The 22,441-nt window shown below is 56.5% G+C and overlaps 2 protein-coding genes across 2 annotated transcripts; one reads left to right on the forward strand and one right to left on the reverse strand.

Moving 5' to 3' along the window:
• The first annotated feature begins 18,204 nt into the window (after nucleotides 1–18,204).
• CDEST_12123 (Putative mitochondrial outer membrane transport complex Sam37/metaxin domain-containing protein) lies at nucleotides 18,205–20,412 on the forward strand. Its single transcript, XM_062928279.1, has 2 exons — nucleotides 18,205–18,804; nucleotides 19,079–20,412. The coding sequence occupies exons 1-2, from the start codon at nucleotides 18,651–18,653 to the stop codon at nucleotides 20,239–20,241; spliced, it is 1,317 nt and encodes a 438-aa protein (XP_062784330.1). The 5' UTR covers nucleotides 18,205–18,650; the 3' UTR covers nucleotides 20,242–20,412.
• CDEST_12124 (Putative GPI transamidase subunit PIG-U) lies at nucleotides 20,244–22,140 on the reverse strand. Its single transcript, XM_062928280.1, has 3 exons — nucleotides 21,851–22,140; nucleotides 21,520–21,787; nucleotides 20,244–21,457 (listed from the first exon to the last, which is right to left on the reverse strand). The coding sequence occupies exons 1-3, from the start codon at nucleotides 22,005–22,007 to the stop codon at nucleotides 20,599–20,601; spliced, it is 1,284 nt and encodes a 427-aa protein (XP_062784331.1). The 5' UTR covers nucleotides 22,008–22,140; the 3' UTR covers nucleotides 20,244–20,598.
• Between the last annotated feature and the right edge of the window lie 301 nt (nucleotides 22,141–22,441).

The raw sequence follows: 22,441 nt of genomic DNA on the forward strand, positions 1-22,441 counted from the left end.
AGCTAAGGAAGCCGACCGGACGGCCGAGCACCAAGCCAGAGAGACGAGCCTAAGAAACAGGGTTTGTGATGGAATCATCGATCAGATGATGGGGTTTCTAGGAGGGGGGTGTGGCAGATGCGCTCGAAACCAACACCCAGCGCCTGCGAGCAGTTTCTGCCCCCTTCCCTCCCTCCCTGGTTGATCAGTGATCACACAGAGCGGCCAGGGTGCCAAACCAACTAGGGTCTTCTCCAAGGCAGCAGTCGTCCTGGGATTGCTAATCTGGGCAGCCCGCCTCGGGATGGGACTGGAGGGAGGGAGATACCTGTATTGCCATTGTAGAGGTGACGAGACTCTGTCGTGCGAATTACAGCTTCCCGGCGTTGAGAGATGTCACGGATCACGGGTGGAGGTGGAGGGAGGAGAAGCAAGTGGTGACCCAAAAGCTTGGCGCGATGCTGCGATGCGGGCTCTTCGGCCGAAATACCTGTAGGGAGGGGGGGGGTTTCCTTTTGCAAGTTTGCAAGTTTGCAGCCTACAACTGAGTCAGGCTTACACTTACAGCCTGTAATATCCCCTAAAGGAAGTGAAGAGAAAGCAAGACCGGAGGGAAAAGAAACTCTGATTGGCGCTAATGGGTAGACACAAGACAAAATTAGAGGAGGGCCAATCTATCTACCCCGATGATGATGATGGATCATCGCCGGGATCGAGAGACATGTTCGCCCAAGCTGGCTTTCCCTTTCCCGGCTAAACGGCCGGGCAGAGGGCACACAGGCACACAGGCACACAGGCACAACCACGGGACTCCTTTGTTCCCGGCAAAAAGAAAAGTGTCTCTCGTTCCTGAACGAAGCTTCCGGTAGCTCTGGGCAATATTGACCGGCTAGCGAATGCAAGCACTTTACGGTCTTATGATTGTGGTATTGGCGGGACGGCGTCTCTAGAAAAGAAGAAAGCGGGTGACGATGCAAACACGCCCCCCCTTCCATCCACTCATTCATCCGTCTATCCATCCTTTCCCACCGTCAATCAAGAAAGGAACGTGACGGAGTACGACTTCAGGGAAGCAATCCTAACCGCTGTCCCCACGTCTTGTTTGTATGGTACCGGCCCATTGGAACTGTCACGGGGACGCGGTCGATGCGACGCTGCATCTGCAGGATAAGCGTGGCACACGGCAGGCTTCGCCCCTCCCCAAAGTTTCTTTCCCGCGAGTCCCATTTCCGTTTACGAGAGAATGGAACCCTGACCGGGTTCCGGCACTCGGTGAACGGTGGGCATCCGCCCGGTGTATGTGTGTGTGTGTGTGTGTGCGCGTGCGTGCGCGTGCCAACAATAGTGTGGTGCAGTTTCCGGGGCGGAGCCGGATGACGATGCTACTCCCACATCAGCAGCACCGCGTGGAGGGAGGGGAGAGGGGGGGGGCGCCGGACTTGCTCTGCCGACCCGCATACCAGACCCGGCCCGCCGGTTTCTGGTGACGGACTGCTGGGTCAGCCTGTCATGAGCGGATTTGAGCGGATTCGGACGTCTCCAGTTTCCACGGAAGGGGGGTTCTCCTTCTTACAGTAGAACCCTTGCAGCAGAAAATGTTCGAACGAGAGATGGCATCATCCCGGCAGAGGCACCGGAGTTGGTTGCGGTTCTGGGTTGGGCATATCGGGGGTTTCCACAAACTATCTATTCGACAAAATCTTTCGGCGGTTTCGTTTTCTTTGACAGGTTCAACAGGGACAGGGGGGACACGGATTCAGGAACAGGAAAAACCGGAAGTAGAGGGGCGTCGCACCAAAAGACACGAGAGAGAGAGAGAGAGAGAGAGAGCGCGAGGGAAAGAAGACAATCGCGCACGAAACGAGTGTGGCGAAGCGGCTCTTTCACGTTGGGGGCGCCCTTGAGCCCGAGCATCCGGGAAGGACGAACAAATGACACAATGAGAGGCCGAAAATAGTGTGCGGGACCGCGATGTGACACGATGGTCAGTGTTGCGCGTGTCGGAGACGGTCCCGTGCTATTCTTGAGGCGCCGACGGAAGCGCCCCGAGAGCCGTATGGAAGCATCGACGGACGCGTCTCCCAGAGACTCTTCTTGGCGACGGCCGGTTCCCTGGGCCAGAGTTAGAACAACTGTAAAAGGAGACATCAGACGAAGAAAGGGGGGCATCTGGGGAATGGTGATGGACGGACGGTCTAACGGACTGACGAAACGAAACGAAACAAGACGCCCCCCCTTCCTCCCTTCCAAAGTTGGACAATTAGCAACGATTCCAAGAAGGGCACGGCGAAGCCAAGCCGAACGCCAAGGGAGGCAGATGCAGATACAGAGGTAGAGGCAGAGGCAGAAGCAGACGTAACTGGTGAGAGTTAGAGAGGAGGCACCGTCGATTTTCCCCGGGATCGCGATCGATCACATCTCCCACTACACCGCGCGTCGTCAATGTCGTCGTCCGCGTCTGTACGAGCGCGTGCCGGGCATTTGTTTAAATAAATAAAAAACCGTCTAAACAATACGAACGACGCCGCGACGGACGCCGTCTTCCTGCCCTGAGCCCCTAGCCCCCCCCCCCTTTTTTTTTTTTTTGTGGCGGGACATTCGTTCCCGTTTAGCCACGAAGCTGCCACGAAGGTGCCACGAGCGAAACAAGAGGAAGGTCTTGGACGCCAAGGGACGACATCAAAGACGCCGCGCCAGGGACAGTTTGGACCGGACGCCGCTGGGCCCTGACGCTAACACGCGCTCTCCTTTAACCTCCCATGCCGGAGACGCGGGTATGACGATGTGTCGCTTTCCCCCCTCCCCTTTCCCGAGTTGACAGCTTTCACGGGAGCCGGACGGCGAGCCGGCGGAGTCCTCCAGCGAAGCTTAATTTTCGCGTTACAGCCGGTGCGGCGGCGCGAAGAAGTCGGTGCGAAGAAGTCGGTGAACGTGATCGTTTCCCCCTCACTCCCTTTTCCCCTCTCACCCTGCAATTAACCCACGGAGAGGAGGAGAGCATCTCATTATGCAGCCTTACTTTCGCACCCCCTCTTCCCCATGATGCGTCCTCACCGCTTGCCCGTCCATCCTTCCGCCTCAGACGGGCAGGGTCCCGAGGCTGGAGCCAAGATGCGGAGGGGGGGGGGGGGGGAGGGGGGGAAGAAAGAGTGTGAACACATACCAAGACCACCAGGATCTTCTCGTCGTTCATTGGCGATACCGCGAACGTGGGAACCGGACAGACGGCGCTGCCGAAATGAGCAAGGGACGCCTCCGCGTTGGCGACCAGGGCCGAGCAACGCAGGTTTGGGATTTTTTTTCTTCTTTTTTTTTCTTTACGTGGGATTGCAGGCATCGGGATCATCACACATTACGGATCTGGGAGGGTGACTGGCTGGCTGAATGACCCAGCGGAACGGATCCAAGGTGAAGAAGCGAACCAAAGGGGGGTGTGTGGTTGTCGACACAAAGTCTTCCGTCTGTCCCCCCCCTCCCCTGCCTCACTCCCTCGAGTTCTCGTTCCCAACATGACGGTCCCCTGGGGGGGTTGATGGATGAGGCTCTCATGAGGGCGTGTGTGGACGGACTTATGGAGAGGCTCACATCGTATGGAGACTACGGTGAGGGATTCTCCCTCTCTTCTCGCCCACTCTTTCTCACCGACGGGGGTCGCACGGTTCGTGGAATGGAAATTTCCCGGCGGAATGGTTTCGGTCTGATCTTCGTCTCAAGTCATCTCGCGCTGACCGAGACCCTCTTATTCTTTTTTTCCCCCTTTTGCGGCTCGTGACGCCGACAACGCTATCCCGGCATACCAGCCTTGCGGCCCTTGCGGCGGAACCCCCCCCCCCGTTTGCCGTATGGGCTCGTGTGCCCATGTGCCCACCGGGCTCGTCAAGCGAAGAGGAAAGAAGATGAAGAAGGAAAAAAAAGAGGGACGAAATGGAACAAATGGGTCGTTCGGAATGCTTCCATCATTGGGGGGAGGGAGCTCCGCTCTTTCTAGACGCCTTCTTTCGCTTCGTTGCATCCCCACGTCCTTCCAGTGGCAAGATTAAATGGGAATGTGTCAAACGACGAGTTTCCAATTTCGTGACGACATGGTCGTGGGCCCCCAGGTTACACCGAGATCGGCATGGGGTTGGGCAACAGCCCTTTCTCGCACACAACCTTGGTTGAAGAAGAGGTGGGGTTTTTTTCTTCTTCTTCATTTTCTGGGTCTCCCGCGACCTTCACATGATGCAGGCGCTGCGTTCTCACAAGTGTTCGAGAGAAAGAGAATGAGGAACCCGCAGCAGTCTCCGTAGACGACGTACGTGTGCGTATACTTACATCAGAAGCCCCCCTCCCTCATCTGCGGCTGCCCAGCTGCGCGAGCTATGAATATGTAGGCGTACCCGACCGAGATGGAGACGAAACATGCGGTGCGCGGCTTGCACAGAGACGCACGTCTCAGCCTTGGGGGGGGGGGGTGTTCGTCGGGCATGGTCCACCGCATGAAGAGGGAGTGAGAGAGTGAGGCCTGTAAGTGGGCAAGAAATATCCGATGAGGGGTACAGAGTACTTGGTCGCAGCTGGATGGACAAGACATCAGGCGTCTGGGTTTGCTATTGGGCTGTGCCGCCCCGTCATAGGGGAGGAGGAGGAGAGAGAGAGACGGTAAAGAGAGCCATGAAGACGCCAACTCATTGTGAGTCACACTCATCACCGAAAGTCCCGTCAAGGCTCAAAGCAAGGCATCATGGTGGTGAGCTGACCGCCTTTGTGAACGTTTCCCTGCTTGGCGCTCGGCGGATCGATGGGGGAGATGGTGATGGGACGAACGAGGGTCAAGGACCCAAGGGATGGGGGGGGGGAGGAGACTTTCCCGGTGTCCTCGGCACGGAAACCCAACCCAGCACGCGGAGAGAGCCCAAAAATCCTGTCATGCAGGAGATGAACGCATTTTTTTCTTTCTTTCTTTCGCCCTTCTTTTCGATGGGGCCATTCACGCTTTTTCTTGACCTTCTTTTCGCCGGTGGAGACGACGCGATGATGGAGCGGGCCTGGGGTGTGTCTACGTAGACCATGCCTGTGTTTACACGTCTTATAGTGTGTGTTTGTGAGCGTGCATGTGAGTATGTGTGTGTGTGGGAATTTGGCATGTGGATGTGGATATGGACGTGGATGTTTCAGTCACCCAAAACAGACAAGAGCTCGACAACGTGGCCGTGGGCAAAAGATCCCCTTGGCGCCAGACGAACGTTGTGAGTCGTCATCACCATTCTGCTGTCCCAGGGGAAAAAAAAAAAAAAAAAAAAAAAAAGACGGCCGTGACTGGCCCGGCCTAAGAACTGGGCGCCCACTCGGGGCAAAACCAAGAAGGGAGCTCCATGGACCATGAAGCCCATCCCATCCATGACATGAACCCCGTCCGTCCAACCCAACCCGCAGGCGCCGGGCTGGGGGAGGATAAGGCTGCATGGGAGAGGATCACCATGCATCGCGGCCATGTGTCATCACAGACTCTGACTCTCTCTCTCTTTCATTCTTTCTCTCTTTCTCTCCCTCTCCTCTCTCGTATTGGCGCTGCTGGAGAGGGGGAGGAAGGCCAATCAGTGTACACCAACCAACCGTTTGGCCCCCTCGACGGATTGGGGAATGCATGGGAGTAACTTCCAGAACATGTACCTTTCCCGCGCCGCCCGACGTTTACGGTGTCATTGGTCGACCGTAATCGCGGGAGGCCCTGTTGTCCACCATTATCCGTACACCACACCACACCACACTACACCACACCACACCACTATCCACGGCTGAATCATCACATCATCGACAGAAGATGGGGGACTGGCTGGCTCATCCCGCTCCGCACCTCCATCTCGCTTGTGTGCTGCTACGGCGTCAGCAACATCTGCTGTGCTGTTTGCTTACGGTGACACAGCATATCGCAAGGCAGCAGCAGCAGGGCGACTTGTCAGCCCGCATGTCGTACGCGAGGTTGACTTGGCCACTCCCCGGGTCGTCGGGGCAAAGGGAAAGGGAAAGGGAAAGGGATCGCATAAGCTTCTGACTCTTCCAAGCCTCCGTGCTCCGCCCGCCAGAGACACGGCGGAGTCGGTCCCGGGAGGATGGGAACGCGTAGAACAACACAACCCACTACGGTCTTGCACTCCTAACCCCCCACCCTTCCTCCTCCTTCTCCCTCTAAGCCTCGTTTCTCACTTCCTCGCTCCTCGCTTCGGAGGCGCTCGCCGGGTGGGAGTGGGGTAATTTGGACGAACAGAGGCGGAGAGGGATGAGATAGCCTCGAAACTGTGCCGAACGTGGGCGATCAATCAATAAAACACGGACCACACCGGCCGGGTCGTCTGGTGTCGTGTCGCGCCGTGTCGCGTCCTTGTCGCATGCCCCCCCCCCCCAAACGTCGCCGCACGAACATTTGGGGATTTCCGGGCGTCCTTCGTGCCGGCGTCTGACTGGAAGGGGATGGGTCGTTTGGTCATTGATGCCATGTCCGGGGGTTTGCACGGGACAAGCCACCGTGAGAATCTCGTCCCATCGTCGATTACTGGGCAGATGGAACATGTGCGTGTGTGCGTGCCGGCTCAGTTGTGTGCCGGCTCAGTCCAAAGGCAAGTGCCGTAGCGTTCAGATTCAAGTGGCGGACGCCATGCTTTGACAAGTGCTGGACATGATGCGGGGAGGGGAGCATTAACACAACACGATAAAACACGGAGGAGGGGAACAACAACGAGTGTTAGCTACGTGATCGTCCTCCTCTTTCCCCCTCCCAGCAGATATCTATCTGCCAGTCCTTAGCTTCATGTCAACATCCATGGCGACTCACGGGCCAAACAACCCACAATCAGCCACCGTCCCAGCAGTCGGGTGCAGACGTCTTTGTCGCCGCGGCCGGCTTCAATTTTTGGGTGTGGCTTTCCCCTTCTTGTTCTTTTCTCGTCCTGGGCTACTGGTAGGAGCTTGCACGTATCGAGGAAGTGTCGCGAGGGCGTCTCCCCCCCCCCTCCAACTCTTACACGAACCGCTTCTCAGCCACGGAGCCATCTCACTGGCTCATGCGGGGAGGGAGTTGCTAATCCCACAAGGGGAAGCACGTTCCTTTCCCGATACCGTTGTACGACCCAGGACGGCTTGGGAGGAGGAGAAGGAGGCTGTCGAACGGCGTCAAACTGGTCCCTAAAACCCTCAATCTTGCTTGCCACAAGCCTCTGATCATCGCACGATGACAGCCGCGGATCCGCAGATCTGGTTGGGGGCTTGCGTTAGAGGGGAGCCGGAGGATCGTCGGCCTATGAGCGACATGCCTGTTCACGAGCGTGGTGTTTTGGGAAGGGGGCTGTAGCAGGTATTTACGGATACCTGCGCCTGGCTGGGAGAAGTAGGCTTAGTAGAGTAAAGCTCAGCCACCGCGAGACACGAATTCAGCGTGCTGTTGAATTGCATCGCTGACAGGTCGTGTTGGAGACTTATCGGACGGGCAGAGTACAACGGTGTTACGGTACGGGCCAGAGGAGCGCCTCTCCCCTGGGGCGACCTACATGCAGTATGAAGTGGTTGAGGTGCCAGGGATACGGTCGCAAAAAGGGGGGGGAGGGGTGGTCCGGGAGCAATTTGATGCCATCAGCAGTCAGCGGCGTCAGCATTCGGAACCAGGCAGCGGCAGAAAGGGAGGCAGGTAAGTCCTTATCCAGGTGTACCGAATACCGAGGACGGGAACGCGAGGATGAACAACGTGGTCGAGCGACGTGCCAGGATGGCAGCGGAATGATGTTTGCTGATGTTACAGAGTACTGCTCCTGCAATCGAGAGAGATACTTGAGTGTGTGGTTTCTTGCGTACGTTATGGGCCAGCTGACCTCGACTTGCATGTCTGGGCGGACCGGGGGGGAGGGGGTTCAACGCAAGGGTTGGAAGTAGGTTGGGACATGATGAGGCGGTGATGATGTGCACATTACGGTAGTTACCTGCTTTGGTGGGGGTTGGCGAGACTGAGCTGTATTGGTCTCGCTACCAAGACGGAAACTCAGTCAATGGCAGGTCACGGTGGCATGTAAACGGTGAGAGGCGCGCGCGCGGGGGGGGAGGGGGTTGTTTAACCGTATGCAGTGCGGCTTGGGGGAAAGGGCTGAAGTTGCGAGATTGGAGATTGGCATCGCTGGTACATATTTCGCGCCATTAGATCTCCCGGACAAGCAACCTCGATCCAACGAGACCCCCAAAAGGGGAAACACCGACGAATCCCGCGTGTAGACAAGAATAGCCTCAATGTTGCGACCCTCCCCGGCCCGGCCTCCAGCTCCCTGGGAAGAAGAGGAAGAAGAAACCAAGGGGAGGGAAAGCAATAGTCGAGCTGAACTTGGAGGCCGGACGGCTGAATAACTGAGAGACATTGATCACCGGTGAAGACATGAGACAGAGTGGGAAAAAAGGAACCCCTCCTTGTCTCCCCCCCCCCCCCCCCCTCTCTCTCTCTCATTGGCGAATGGTCCAATCATCCAGGAGCGAAAGGAGAGTTCAGACGACCGGTACTGTCCAATCGACCCGAGACAATGGTTCAGAGGTCTTGGGCATGCCGACTGGAATCTTTACAGTTCCTTTACTCATTTTATTTTTTCTTCTTCTTCAATAATCAGCAGGTCAGAGTGCCAAGGTATTGGGATTTTCTTCGCAACCCCCCTTGGTGTTTGCGACGCCTTGACTTCTCCCGTATTGTCCATTGGCTGGCCGGCGGGTTGGGCTGTTGTAGCAACTCTTGTTAATTGTTGACTTGCAGTAGTGCGACCTGGCCCCTCCCCTCAGGGTCCAGGGCTGAACGGAAACGGAGTACCGGGCCTAGAGAGAATTAAATAAAATAAAAAGGTAACAAAGAAAAGAAGAAAAAAAGCATGTGTTGGCGATAATCTCCGTTTGCTAGTCCCGAGATGAGGGGAGTTCAAAGTCAAGAGGGAGAGAGGTCTGCAGGCCCAGTACCGCGGGTCATGTCATGACATGACGGGAAGAGAGTTCGGGCGCCCGCCGTCTAAGCTTTGAGTTCTTCTGCGAATTTGAGTAATCGTACGCCCGAACGGTCTCTCCCTTGCCGCGGGCTTCATCAGAAAGGTTACAGTGTAGCAGGAACGGCAAGGCAGAACTCTGTGTCGACTCTCGTCGCGGTTGGAGAGAACGCTGGACTTGGCTTTCGATTTGGGGGGAGGTCGCAGGGATACCCTCTTCGGGGGAGTCGCACGACAGCACGGACACGGACATGCGGCTTGTTAGGTGCGTTGGGTGGATTGTTTGTCAGTTAGGCTTTTTTTTTTTTTTTTGACGGGATACCCGTGAAGAGACGGAAACCCGAATGCCGGGCGCGCGCGTGGACGGGTAATCCCAGCCGAGCCGTCTCGGAACCCAAAATGCTGTCGTGCTCATGGCTGAGGTTCGGCGGTATCTTCATTCTTCTCTCCTCTTCGCTTCACTTCACTTCACTTCACTTCACCCCTGTCTGGCAAGGAAACCAATCCGAGGGAAGGGCCTGGTGACTGACGGACAGGCTGACATTCCCTCGGGTCTCACCGTTTCGGTGAGTTTTGTTGCGGCGGGCAAGGCTGAAGAGGAGATTAGCATACGAGGGCGCGTTTTGGGGTCGTTGTTCGTTAGTCATGACAGGGTATCCGTATTTCTTTCGCAAATTGGAATGGGCATGTGCCGGTCCCGGTCCCGGCCCCGGCCACGGCCACGGCCACAATTTGGGAAAAGTTTGCACAAAAGTTTTTAACATTGTGAAGTTGCACTCGGTATCACATCGTGACCGCCACTGCGTCCGAAAGGTTGTCCTCCCCCCCCCTGCCAGGTGCCTTTTAGTTCTTGGCCGGTTAGGATTGGTGGGGAGGGGGGTGGGTGGTTGGTTGGCTTCGACTGGGCTGGCTGAGAATGGAGATTTGGGAAATTGGCATACGGAGACGATGGAATCAGAAGAGGCGGTCCGAAGTTTTCTTTTTTCTTCTTCTTTTTTTTTCTCCTCATTTTTTTCTTCTTCTTCCACAATCGTTCCATGAGAGCTTCCATGCATGAGGCTGACCGGGGGGGCTGGGAGGGTCCTTGGGGGTCCTTGGGGCAATTTCCCCATGTTGAGTGAGTTGAGTTGGGCGAATGGGTGAGAGTGGGTAATAACTAAGTGAGAGCGAGTGATTGACGAGATGAGTGAGAGTGTAGGGCAGAGCGGGTCATTGTCGCTTCACCATCACCGAGAAAGAAAGAAGTAGAGAATGAAGAAGAAGGGGAAATAAGAGAAGGAAAGAAACGAGGCCTCGCTTCCCCTTGACCGTGGCCCATGCATGCCCTGTTTTTGCTGCAAGATGGCCGATTTCGAATCGAGTCCCCGCTGGACCCCTTGAAGCGCTGATGGATGATGACAGGCAGCATGTACTAATTTGATGATGATCTGTCGACTCCAGAAGAGGCTCCCCCTTTACACCCCCTGGCCAGGCCAAGTGTCTGTCAGGTGTCCTTCATCGCTTTTTCATGATTACGAACTTGCGGTAAAGACAGATGGCAACTCGACCGAACCCAGGCAGCGCTATTGTCTGATGAGGCAAGGTGAGATATTCCGAACGGGGGGGGGGGGGGGGGGGGGGGGGGCAGTGTACAGCAGTGGCACTTACCATCAGGCTGCTGCTGCTGCAGCGGGTTTGAACCCGGCTATGATTGCGAGGCTGGATGCGGCTATAGCACCGCAGCAACACGCAGGAGAGGGAAGGGAAAGATAGAAGAAGAAAAAGAATAATAATAAGAATAATAACAACAACAACAACAACAACAACAACAACAACAACAACAACAAGAACCCCTGAAGAATTTCGTTTTGGGCCGTATCCGTCGTACCTGAAGCATTGTCTCCGGAGCTGCTAGCCCCGCTATCTGCAGCATGGCATTGCATGGCATGCAGGGCCGGGGTTTCTTTTGCCATATTTCCCAGTCGGAATAACTCAAAATGCGGCAGCGGTTGCGAGCCACAGGCGCGACACTGATACGTTGCGCTGATGTGAGCCTTGTGCGAATGCGACTGCAGACGAGGGCAGAATTGGAAATTGTCGCGCAGAAAAAGACGAAAAAGAGAGCGCGTGCGTGCGCTCGACTTTCATTCGCAAAGTACGGACGTAGGCGGACGTAGACGGAAGGGCTGAGCCACGCGGGCGCTTGTTTGACGGCTCCGCCAGGTGTTTGTCCGCATAACGTTGAATGGGCACAGCGGGTTTTACTTCTCTCTTGTCCGTGTTCTGTTACAGGACGTGACAAAGGAGCGCCAGCGCCTTTGGAAACTCGGCCAAGTTGAGACGAGTTCTGCGTGACAGAAAGAAGAACTCGTCATGACGTCTCAGCAGTCCGAGGGAGCTTTTAGAGTCTCGGACATTTTCACTTAGACTCTCGGGGAGGGCGGGAAGCAGCTCTTGTTGTCGTCAACTCAAAGAAATCAATGCAGGTCGGCCACCACTTCTATACTGTCCCTGTAACTGGATGATTGGGGCCTCGTCTGAAGCCTGAAAGATAATCAGAAGGGAGCTTTGGGAGCTTTCGAATATGTGTGTGTGCGCTCTGTATGTGCGACAACGACGACGACGACGACGACGACGACGCTGTGTGGTTGTTGTGCGGTTGAGCGGTGAGCGTTGTAATCTCCCTGACGGTTTGAGATTGAACCGTAACCGGAATCCAAAGCAGGGATGGCATTGACAGAGACGGCGGTGCCGATTTCTGTCTCCTTTTTTCTTCTGCTCCCCCTTCTTTTCCTCTTCCTGGATCGAGCCCCCCTTTTCTCTACCTTAATCTGGGTGAGGTGAGTTGCCCCTCCGTCTCCGTCTCCGTTCTAAGGACAATGCCAAATCAGGTGGATACGGTGGGCTGGGCTGGCGTGACAGGGGGAAGCGCAAGCTGAGAGCAGGGTATGCCCCCTGTACGCCTGCTCGTTTCATTTCCTTGCGTTGCGGCGGTCAAGCCCCACGGTGACTCTTGCCATGCGTCACCGCCAGAAAGGATGAGAGAGCCGAAAGAACGTGCAGTCGACGGAGACGGAGACGGAGACGAAGACGAGGACAAGGACGGTGGGCGTGGCGGGAAGATGAGACGAGACGAGAACGGATCAGACAGGTACGGTGGGGGGGGTTTTGACCGTTACTTTTGGAAACGGCAATGTCATGCCTGTACGTACCATGACCTCCCCGACGGCGTACTTGTACGCTCGTGCGACGCTAGCGTCTGGATCGAGCCCCCCACCGTCCCGACCGACCATTTCTCTCCCCTCGCTGTCCTTCAACTTTGCGAAATGAAAGATGGGATAGTGTCTTGACGGTTCAGTCAGACATACGGCAAAGGGCCAAACGGAGCCAAGCCAAGCACGCCGTTCCACTTTTTCCCCTCCACACACATAACCGTCTTTGCAACGCTGACTGACCACCGTCTTCAACAAATGCCACGCTCCTCCTACCTTCCACCACACACCACACCACGTAACACGCACGCCCATACCCACGTCCACACCACACCACACCACCACCGTCCCCCAATATTCCAGACGGACGCTCGTCCAGGGCAAGCTTTAATTTTGGCACTGGCAGTGTCAGGTACAAGGGGTCAAAGTAACTGACGTACTCGTCCCCGACGACACATTTCCCTAATCCCTAGATAGTCGACACTCATCCCCCCCCAACCCGGCCACAATTCCTTTCTTCACCTTCACTTTACCTCCACCCCCTTTGCTGCCTGTCACACCCCCTTTTCAATTTACCCCTGGCCTTTCTCGCTTTCACCCACGAACACACACACACACTCTTCTTTCTCACCCCTCCCCCCCCCCTCCCCTCCACCCCCCACCCCTTCGAAGACACGCCAGTGCCCGATCCAAGGTCGAGCTGGGCTAACACCCTTGCAAGGTTTCTGGCTGTTCCAAAATTGCAGAGTCTCGGACAGCAACCTCTGCAAACAGGCACCGCCAGCCGAAATGTCCTCCCCATCGCCGCATTCATACATAAGGCACCCGACTTCCCCCCTAGCAATTCCTGCTGGCGACTCTGGTTCAGATCAACATCATCACCAACCAACCAAACCAGAAGACTACTTACCTATTCCTCTACCTCTCAACCGTTTGGATTACATATATCTCTCACGCCCTCATCCATCTCAAGATTCTTTGTCTCCAATCTCTAACGACTAACACCACCCGCGCTACCACTCACAACAAACTCTTCCCTCGAAGGCCTTCATACAACACGGTCTTCTCCCAAATCATCACCACTACTCAACCGCTTCTTAGCTTTTAGACAGCTCTTCACAGCTGTCTCTCAACCGTCAAACTGGCTTCCTCGGCAAACAACGACTTCGTCACCATGCCTTCCCAGCGCCCTTCGCAACTCCCTCCCTGCCCGGGACCCCCGCCCCAGCGCCCTCTTCCTCCTCTGCCGACCAGGGATTAAGAGCGGCAGGATGAATAGCGCTCCCTGCGCAAACAAACCGACAATGACGACTCCGGCTCATCTCGTTTCTCATGGTTCCTGGCTTCTCCGGCCCACGAGCTGAAGAGAACCCATCACCGCCCTCATCGCCCATGATTTGGAGCTGCCTCGGTGTCTTGGCTTCGCAGTAGTCGAAACAAACAAGGACGAACAGGATGCAACCCCTCCAACAGTTCCCCTGGATATCAATTGCGAACGAAAGCAACATAAACGCCCGTCGGCCCCTTTCTGGCAACCCGCACTGAATACTATTCGGCCTTCGACCATGCACGCCATCCGTCCATGTGCTGGCCATGCATGCATCTCACCCCCACCACCCATCCACACCATGGACGGAGGATCCCCCGAGTCTCAGCGCTTCCTGAGAACCGGAGCAGGTTTCCACCTCACGGAACGGGGACCAACATCTCTCTGAGGCGGCCTTCGCAACGGGTCTCGAAACCACATCTGCTGCCTTGTGCTTTCGTGTCGGCCCGCGTTCCCAAGAGCTGGGCTCCTGCACGCCACACCGAGAACAAGCAACAAACTCCCCCACACCCTTAACTTTGCTTCGTCATCGATTGCGAGACTGGACTCTCTCTTCCCCTCGCAATATTCAACCGACTTACTACTTTGTAACATCATCACCCGCCCTCCCCTCGTTCTTTCGCCACCACTTCGGAACACCCAAGTGGATTTACCAGCAGATCAACCAGCAACAATCTTTTAATCCATGACCTACTTCCAAACGAAACGAGCAAAGCATCATTACGGGACCAAGGAACAACACACAAACGTCATTTATCACGCATTTCATCCGCCTGCACTCACATATCAACAACCATGTATCATTAGACAAGGAGCATTGCTGGGGGACTTTCCAACCACCCCCCTTTTTTTTTTTCTATTCTTTTCCACTTTGTCGTCGCCGATACCCCCCTTCCCTTTCTCAGAGAGACGGATGGATTCGACGGAAAGTTTATTTTACGAGCGATTGTCTTGGGGATCGAAGAATCCAACAACTTGGGAATAGCATCGAAAGTTGATGGAGGATGAGAGGTGGACAAGGAGTTAGTTTCCATTTATTCTCTTTAGTACAGGGGATTTTGGCCATTTCTTTTGGCATCGGACCAGTTCTACATGAGAGTTCTATAATACACGTCTCCCAAACAAACAATTCATCTACGTACACAACCAAAAGCACCTGATCTCCACCGCCTCGCAACTGTGACTTTTGCTCTACTCAAAATGGGCCGCCCGCTACAAAATCTCGCGCTGCGTCTCGAGACGGGGGGGCGGAAACACCGGGAGCCCCTCCATGCTCGTTCCCTTGGCCATTATGATAAAAAGCTTCTCGCACCTTGCTGTGCTCGTACAAGCCGCCGACGACGCGCGGGGCTGGGTGAGCCGACCTCCCAAATCCGACAACCCCCTCCCCCTCCTCGCTTACCCGTCCTTGCCGACCGCCATACCCCCCCCCCCCAAAAAATAAGAAGGGGGCCAAGAGAGCCGGCCTGGGGGGGTAGAAGTTGGCGGACGTGTTGTCGATGCTACGGTGCAGCGGCCACAAGTAGACCGGGTATGCGAACCTAACCTGCTGATACCACGTCCCCAGCTACCACCTACCGCAGTTCCACTAGGCCACGCATAACCGACCCGGCCCGATCAGCAGCCGCATCCTCACTTGGACGTGGAAGGGGACAAAGATACAGGGCGGGAGGGGAGGGGGGGGGGGGGGGGGGGGGGCGTACACGGGGTGGGAGGCCGTGAGAATGGTCATGCTTCGATGGGCCTTTCATCGCCGACTTGATCAAGAAAAACAAGGTGGGGGGGAGGACCACTTCATTGTTGCAGTAATACGCATCGACGTGAGCTGCAGCATATCCCTCCTCCCTCTGCTCCCTTATGGAGACGATCCGACACGTTGCTATGGACTGAGAGTGTTCTATGTGATACACCGACTCGAGGAAGATCGATACCGAACGAAGGAGGGCAGCCCGAAGAGAGAAGGGTAGGCGGATAAAATTAATCTTCATGAGATCTTCCGTCGCCTATCTGCTCCTCTGAGTGGTTTCTTGATTTCTATTCAATTTGCTCTCCTCCTCCTCTCTTGGCTCGGGATAACAGGGGGGGGAATCAAGCCCAACGGGGAGAGTGAGAGAGAGAGGGACACACACACACACACACACACACACAGATGGATGCGGGTAAGGCGCGTGGCAGTCCAGGCCAGGGTGGCAGGGCAGGGCGGCCTTCTGGCACCAGTCCGCCCGCATGTCACGTCGTCTGAGCCGAATGCCGTAAAGCGCGATTATGATTCGACCGGTTTTGCGTTGTCAAACTGTGGTGTAAGTCAAAATCTGAGCGCGTGTGGGTGTATGTGTGTGTGTGTGTGTGTGTGGTTCTAGCAACGCTCATCTCGCCTAAGTGAAGATGCAGGACAAACACATGCCTTAGGGGCGGCGAAAACGGGGGAAGGGGGGAGGGGATGGGGAGGGGCTTTAGTCGAATTTGAGCTATTCCGCGATGGGCGCGGGCGTCTTTTTTTTTTTTCTTCTTCTTCTCCTCTACCTCGTTGTTCCTTTCCGGATGTTACCCTTGAAGTCATGTCATTGACCCGTCATAGACGAGCACGAAGCCATTTTGGGCGGTTAGAGTTAGCCAACAACTCACTCACCTCCACGAGCTGTCGGCCGCAGAGGAGGCCTCGTGATGCGCGGGTCCAGGGTCCGTAAATACTACATACAGTACCGATATGGCTCTGGGCAGATACCCTCGGTTCAGACTACGCAAGAAGCCTCGTCGGGGCTAAGTCTGGCCGGCTTTACTCCGTACGGGACATGGGTACAATCACGAAAGATCTGTTGAAGGAACTCTTGAACAACAACAACCCCTTTTGTTTTCGGGGGGGGCGGGGGGGCGGTTTCGATCTTCGTATCCTGTGCACAGAGGCATTAGGACGCAATGAGGCTGAGAAGCTCATAAGTCACAACCAAAAGGGGGTCAAACGGTACGCGGTCACGGCACGGGATGTGGAATGTTGGACCCCTATATTAGATCGAGGCTAGAGATGATTTCCCAATCTCCCGGGCGTTAAGGGGTGAGGAACTCACAGACCGTACCTAGACGACGTCTAACGGACGGTAGATTCCGGCGCCGTCGTTTATGTCCCCCCCACCCCCAAAAGGGTCCCGTCCCTCCCTTTCTCATTACGTCGCATAGGAGACATGCGCCTCGCCCACGGGCTAGATACGCGTTCTACAGTAGCATGACGGCGCAATCCAAAAGAAGGCTGCCTTGACCGCCCCTTCAGCTCGACGTCCGTGGTTCTTCTTAGAGAAGTGTAGGGCCGATAGTGGGGAGAGGGAGGAAAGAGGAGAGGAATGAAATGAGGGAGAGCACAACAATGCGAGATGCTGCCCACTCTGGCGGCCGGCGGGCTTGGGGGGGGGGGGAGGGGACGGAGCCCACCGTGGGGTCGGGATTCCGTGGACGTCGATGCGGTACCGACCTTTCTCCGTTGCCACGCCTTGGTCGAGGTTATTCCCAAAAGTATGGAAATCTATCAGAACGTCCGCGGCCCCCCTCCACTTGCCCGTAGCCGTCGTTCCTATACTCCTGCCCCCTCTCCCCCGATCCAAAGTAATCTATATTAATTCAGGCACGACACGACGCTTCGATTCGTCACCGATGGACGGGACGGTTTAAACTATGCTGGGTTCGGGTAGGGAGAGACCATGTACGGGGAACGGATATCAGTCTTTGGTATGCGCAGGGACTTGGGGTAGCGGCACGTCACGTCAGGTAGAGAGGAACGAACGACAAAACAGACCCCTCAGACCCCCTTTCATCAACGTGACACCGCTTTCACTCGGGGGACGGCCAGGAATGGATAAGGTGTATCACATTCCTCCGAGATCGTCTTGTATTGATGGGAATCCCAAAGATTGACGGGCTTCCCAAAACCCCCTTTCCTCCACTTGACGATCTCGACGAACTGTTTGAATCTGTTTGAAACAAGGGGCAACGAGGGGACTTGTCCTCTATCATACTCTTACGAAGTCTTCCAGATTGTGAGGTCTTTTCCCCGACACGCGAGCACGCTGTCGATCCTTTTGTCAATCTGTTTCCCCAGCCCGCGATGTTTCTGGCGTGTCTGGAATTTGGACGGAATTAGATGACGGTCCTTGGTTCATGCCCCCGCGCGCCCCTCCCCCCCCAAAAAAAGTCGGGCCAGCAAACCGTTCGGTCGCAGCAGACCGGCGGGTTCGGTTTCGTGTACCTGCCTTAGCGGTGGCGGAGTTTCCTACACGAAGACTCATCGTCGTCGTCGCCGTCGTCGTCTCAGTCGTTCGCGGCGGCGGCTCGGCGGCTCGGTGATTCCTTCTCTGTTTCTCTTGTGGAAGCACGGTCTTCAAGCAGGCCTCAGGGGAAGTTCGTTAGCCCGCGGTGCGCCTGCACGCTACCTCACTGGCTCATACTTTCATCTTCGCCTTGTCTTGTCCTCATCGGTCTGTCGTCGTTTTAGCCACACACAAATAAACGGGAATCTTTCAAGATCTGCTGCCAGCGGGAGGCGGCGTGTTTTGGGGAGTTTTTTTGGAACCGGATCGTCAGGGGGTCGTCGATTCTGTCCTAAAAGGGAAATCCGGATCTCGTGTGGCGAACGGGAGTGGGGCACCGCCGCATCGTGGCTTCCAGGAGAGGAGAGACACCAAAGACCATATTCGTCTCCAGCTGACTCAGCTGAGCCTCTTGTGTAATCAATCGTTTTGTCCGTCAATCATCTGCTTATCGCCACGTGAGTCTCTGCCGAGGTCGTTGCGACGTCCGCTGCTGCAAAGCTGCAAAGGCTCTCTCCACTCAGCACCCAGACGGCATCTTCGCGCCGCTGAAGCGATCAAAGTAGTGACAGGGGTGTCCGTTTTCTTTGCCTGAACGACATCGGTACCATTACAGCATCGTCCCAAAGTGCGCTCTTGCGACGATTGCTGCCTTTGGGGTTCGCACTTTTTTTTTGCTGGTCTTAGTTCCAAACTGTTGAGTCATCGGCAACAGATACAGGCGCCTCAGTCCATCATTTTGTCAACAAGTCCTTTGCCCTAGTGTTGGAAGAGCCGTGAGTCTTGGTCGAATCGAGGACGGAGTACACCCCTCGGAATCATACGCCGGTGCTTAGTGAACACACACCCACGCACACTCTCACACTTACACACACATACGATGGACGTCCTCGAACTCCACGTCTGGGGCCCGGCGTTCGGTCTCCCCTCCGTTGACGCCGAGTGTCTGGCCGCCATCGCATACCTACACACTGCCCTCCCAAGTTCCCAATGGCGTCTGGTCGCGAGCAATGACCCCGCCGTCGACACATCAAGTAAGTCTACATCGGCCCTCATCCTCAACTCATTCACACAGCCGGCTCTTCCACCCTTTTCTTTACAACGTCCACCCCCTGTCCTCTCGCGCTTTACCTTTCCCTCTCTATGTATCCATCGAGGCGCACCGTTACATGATCCCACCCACCACGCGGCCTTCGTCCTATTATGCCGACTTGTCACAAAGGACCTCACAAAGGGCTCATTGATCATCTCAAACTCACAAAGAACTATGACGAATACAATGCAGTCTCACTGACAAACCCCCCTTAGATCGTCTCCCAGCCCTAAACGCTGGCGGCGTCTGGGTATCTGGGTACGCCGCCATCGCATCTCATCTCGCCTCCCTCTCGCCGCACTCCCCCTCGTGGGACCTGGATCTCGACTCGCGCCTTACCCCGTCCCAGCGCGCAGACGCCCTCGCCTATGGCGCCCACATCGACGCCCACCTTGCGCCCCTTCTCGACGCCGCCCTTTACGGCACCCACGAGAACTGGACCGCCGTCACCCGTCCCGCCCTAAGCCACGTCCTCGGCTTTCCCCTGAGCTGGACTGTACCCGTCATGCTGCGGAACCAGGCCATGGCGCGGTGCGCGCACCTCGGGCTCGACTCGCTCGGCGCCGAGGACGACTCCTCCGGCGGCAGTGACGCACAGGGCAGTGCCTTGGACCGCGCGATGAAGCACCTGCCTGTGTCGTCCAGGAAGACCGTGCTGGAGGAGATGAAGGCGGGCACGGCGCGAGGCATCAGGCTGCACGCCATCACCGTCGACGCCCTCGTGCCGCTCGAGGCCCTCCGCGCTCGGGGCGAGGACGCGCCGGGCGAGAAGAAGCGCTTCTTCGGCGGCGAAGTGCCGACCTCCCTTGACTGCCTGGTCGTCGGCTACCTCGCCCTCGTCCAGGCGGTCGACCTGCCTCAGCCCTGGCTCCGCACGATCTTCGACAGCAAATTTCCGCGCTTGGTCGCTATGGCCGCCGACCTCCGCGACGAGTGCCTCACGAGCCCCGGCCCCCTCCCTTGGGCTATGGCACCCTCGTCATCACTCCGCACGACGGCCCGCTTCCTGGACAACGTCGTGCAGGCGACGCCGAACCTGGGCGAGGCGTACGTCCACGAGTGGCGGCGACGCGCCGAGGCTAGGGCGAAGGGCGTGGCGGGCCGGAGAACGCTCGCTCTCGCGGGCGGCGTGCTGGCCGCCGGCACCGCCATCGCGTACGGAGTGTGGGTCTATCGCAGTCTCCCGCCCTGGGGCATGCGAACGCAGAGTTGGATGGCAGAGAAGAAAGGGCTCAACAGGTTCGGTGACCTGGGCGCCATGCTCGACTTCTCGCTGGGACTCGCCGACCCGGCGCCGCGGGCGAGTCCGTCTGCCGGATGGGGCGGGGGCTTCGATAAGGAGCACAGAGTAGTTGAGTCCGAGTTGGCCGTCGACTAGAGGGTGTAGCATTCGTCTCGAGTGTTGGCGACCGAGGAGACGGTCTTGATCAAAGGTCTTGCAAGAAGATCCTTGCCAACTCACGTTCGGCACAAGGGGGGGTTACGGGCAGGACGCTCCCAACTCTGCCATCACATATAGAAGGGAAAAGGCATCCATGTCACACTAGAACTTGTACAATTCTGTTTCAATTACTGTTTACATTAAGAGTCCACATAGAGCCCCTTATGCTGCGGAGTGTCCGATGCAAAAGCGCGCATGTTGGGCGATTGCAAAACCTCGTAATATCTTTCTCTTTTCTTTTTCAAAGCGCCACGTATATAACCGAAGAAAAGTGCCCCCCCCCCCCAGATAACTTCAGATCTGCCGGATCTCCTTTCCAACCATCTCGGGCCGCTCGACTTCCCATTCGTCACGCAGCACAGCAAACGTCAGATCGCTCACGAGCAAGGTCTGGCCCAGGCTCCATACGAGGGTGATGGCGTAAAAGAAGTTGGCGTTGCCGCTGCCGGCGTAGATCCACAGGTGATAGAATGCCGGTCCGAGGAACGAGGCGTACATGATTGTCGCAGCGCCGACAAAGGTGTAGCGCATGAGGGGGAAGAGGTGACGGAAGAGCGAAAGCATCGCCAGGAACAGACTTGTGTCGGCAATGGACGGGTACGGCTTAAAGATGGCAAATATGCCGACCATTAGTGTGACGACGACCAATGGCTGTGAACGGATGCGGATGGTCAGGGGGCCGACGTAGCTCGAGAGGTGGAGCCAAAAGACGGCGAGGAAGAAGGGGCGGAACGAGTCGAACATCTCAACGAAAAAGTACCACCACAGCCCCACGTTGGGCGTCAGGTCGTTGAGCGTGAGCTGGGCGCCGTAAGTGCTGGAGAGGAACTCCCAGGAGCCGCCCGTGAGGAGGAAGGACATGAGGAATAAGGCGGCGAGGACGGCAGCCAGGACGGCGACGTTCGTGAGGGCGAAAAGCGCGGTCGATGCGATGCGGCGGGAAGGGTCCTGGCGGTCGTAGGCGAGGAGGACGAGCGGCGGTAGCAGGAGGAGGGGATACATCGACAAATACGTCGCGAAGGAGAGAGCGACCATTGCGCCAAGGGGCGCGCCGGAAATTGCTTTCGCGACGGCGTGGAGGATGGCGCATGTCGAGAACACAGAGGTGGAGCGGCCGACGCACGTTGCTATTGTAAAAGGATTGAAGAGAAAACTACGAAAGGTGTCAGTCAGAAACAACCTCGGTGCGAAGGCTGGAATGGGGGTTAGGCTTACAGCGATGCGACGACGAGGCCACTCCACCTCTTGCCGCGGCGCGGGGAGGTGAAGAGGCGCGAGGACCCGGCCTCGCCTGAGTCGGCAATCCTGGAGAGCGCATCTGCGGTCAGAATGTCGACAAGAATGTAGAGGAAATATGCGAAGATCGGCAGCGACTTCAAATCCGGGAGGAGTGAGAAGAGCGGGAGGAAGAGGGGCGCTTGGTGGTAGACGCCGCCGTCGTATGGAGAGACATTGTGGTTGTAGAGGAAGAGGCCTTCTTGTACTGTGAATTAATCAAGCCGTTAGCAAACAAATTCACTTTCCAGTCGGAGCGCGTGAGACCTACATCGCTTGAAGCTTGTCACGGGGGTCGAGATCTCGACGCGGCCGGTCAGCAGGTCAGGCAGGCCGGGGAACGCAACGAAGAGCAGAAGACGCAGCGCCGCGGCAGCAGCGTAGACGCCCGTCTTGTTGCCTCCCTTTGTGATTGTGCCGCCGGTCATTGTTCAGTCCATGGCCCGGAAGATGGGAGAAAGTAGCAAGACAGAGGACGGGCCGAGGAATCTCTGTCGCAGGATGTCGATGTTGATATGCGGGACGGATCGCGGGTCGTTGGACATTCGGGCGGGAGTCGGGACGAATAAGGTAAAGACGGGGGTAAGAGCTGAATTGGGTGGACCATGAATGACACCTGGCTGGACGGTGACGGTGGACCGGGGACGCGGCGCAGGTCCGCTGAGATCGGGAAGCTTTTACCAGCGAATGGCAGCCTTGCTTCCAGTGCAGTCGCCCTTCTTTTAGTGGGTTGAACCCCTGGAGCTGGGGCCATTTCACTGATTAGATAGCGACGACCAATCAACCGTGATATTGATTGAGACTAGTCCCCTTATGGAAGACTTCTGGGCGGTCAACCGATGGCAGAAAATTTCAATGGAAA

This window comes from Colletotrichum destructivum, chromosome 8 (assembly GCF_034447905.1).
Source record: "Colletotrichum destructivum chromosome 8, complete sequence".
In the NCBI taxonomy this organism is placed as follows: Eukaryota; Fungi; Ascomycota; class Sordariomycetes; order Glomerellales; family Glomerellaceae; genus Colletotrichum; species Colletotrichum destructivum.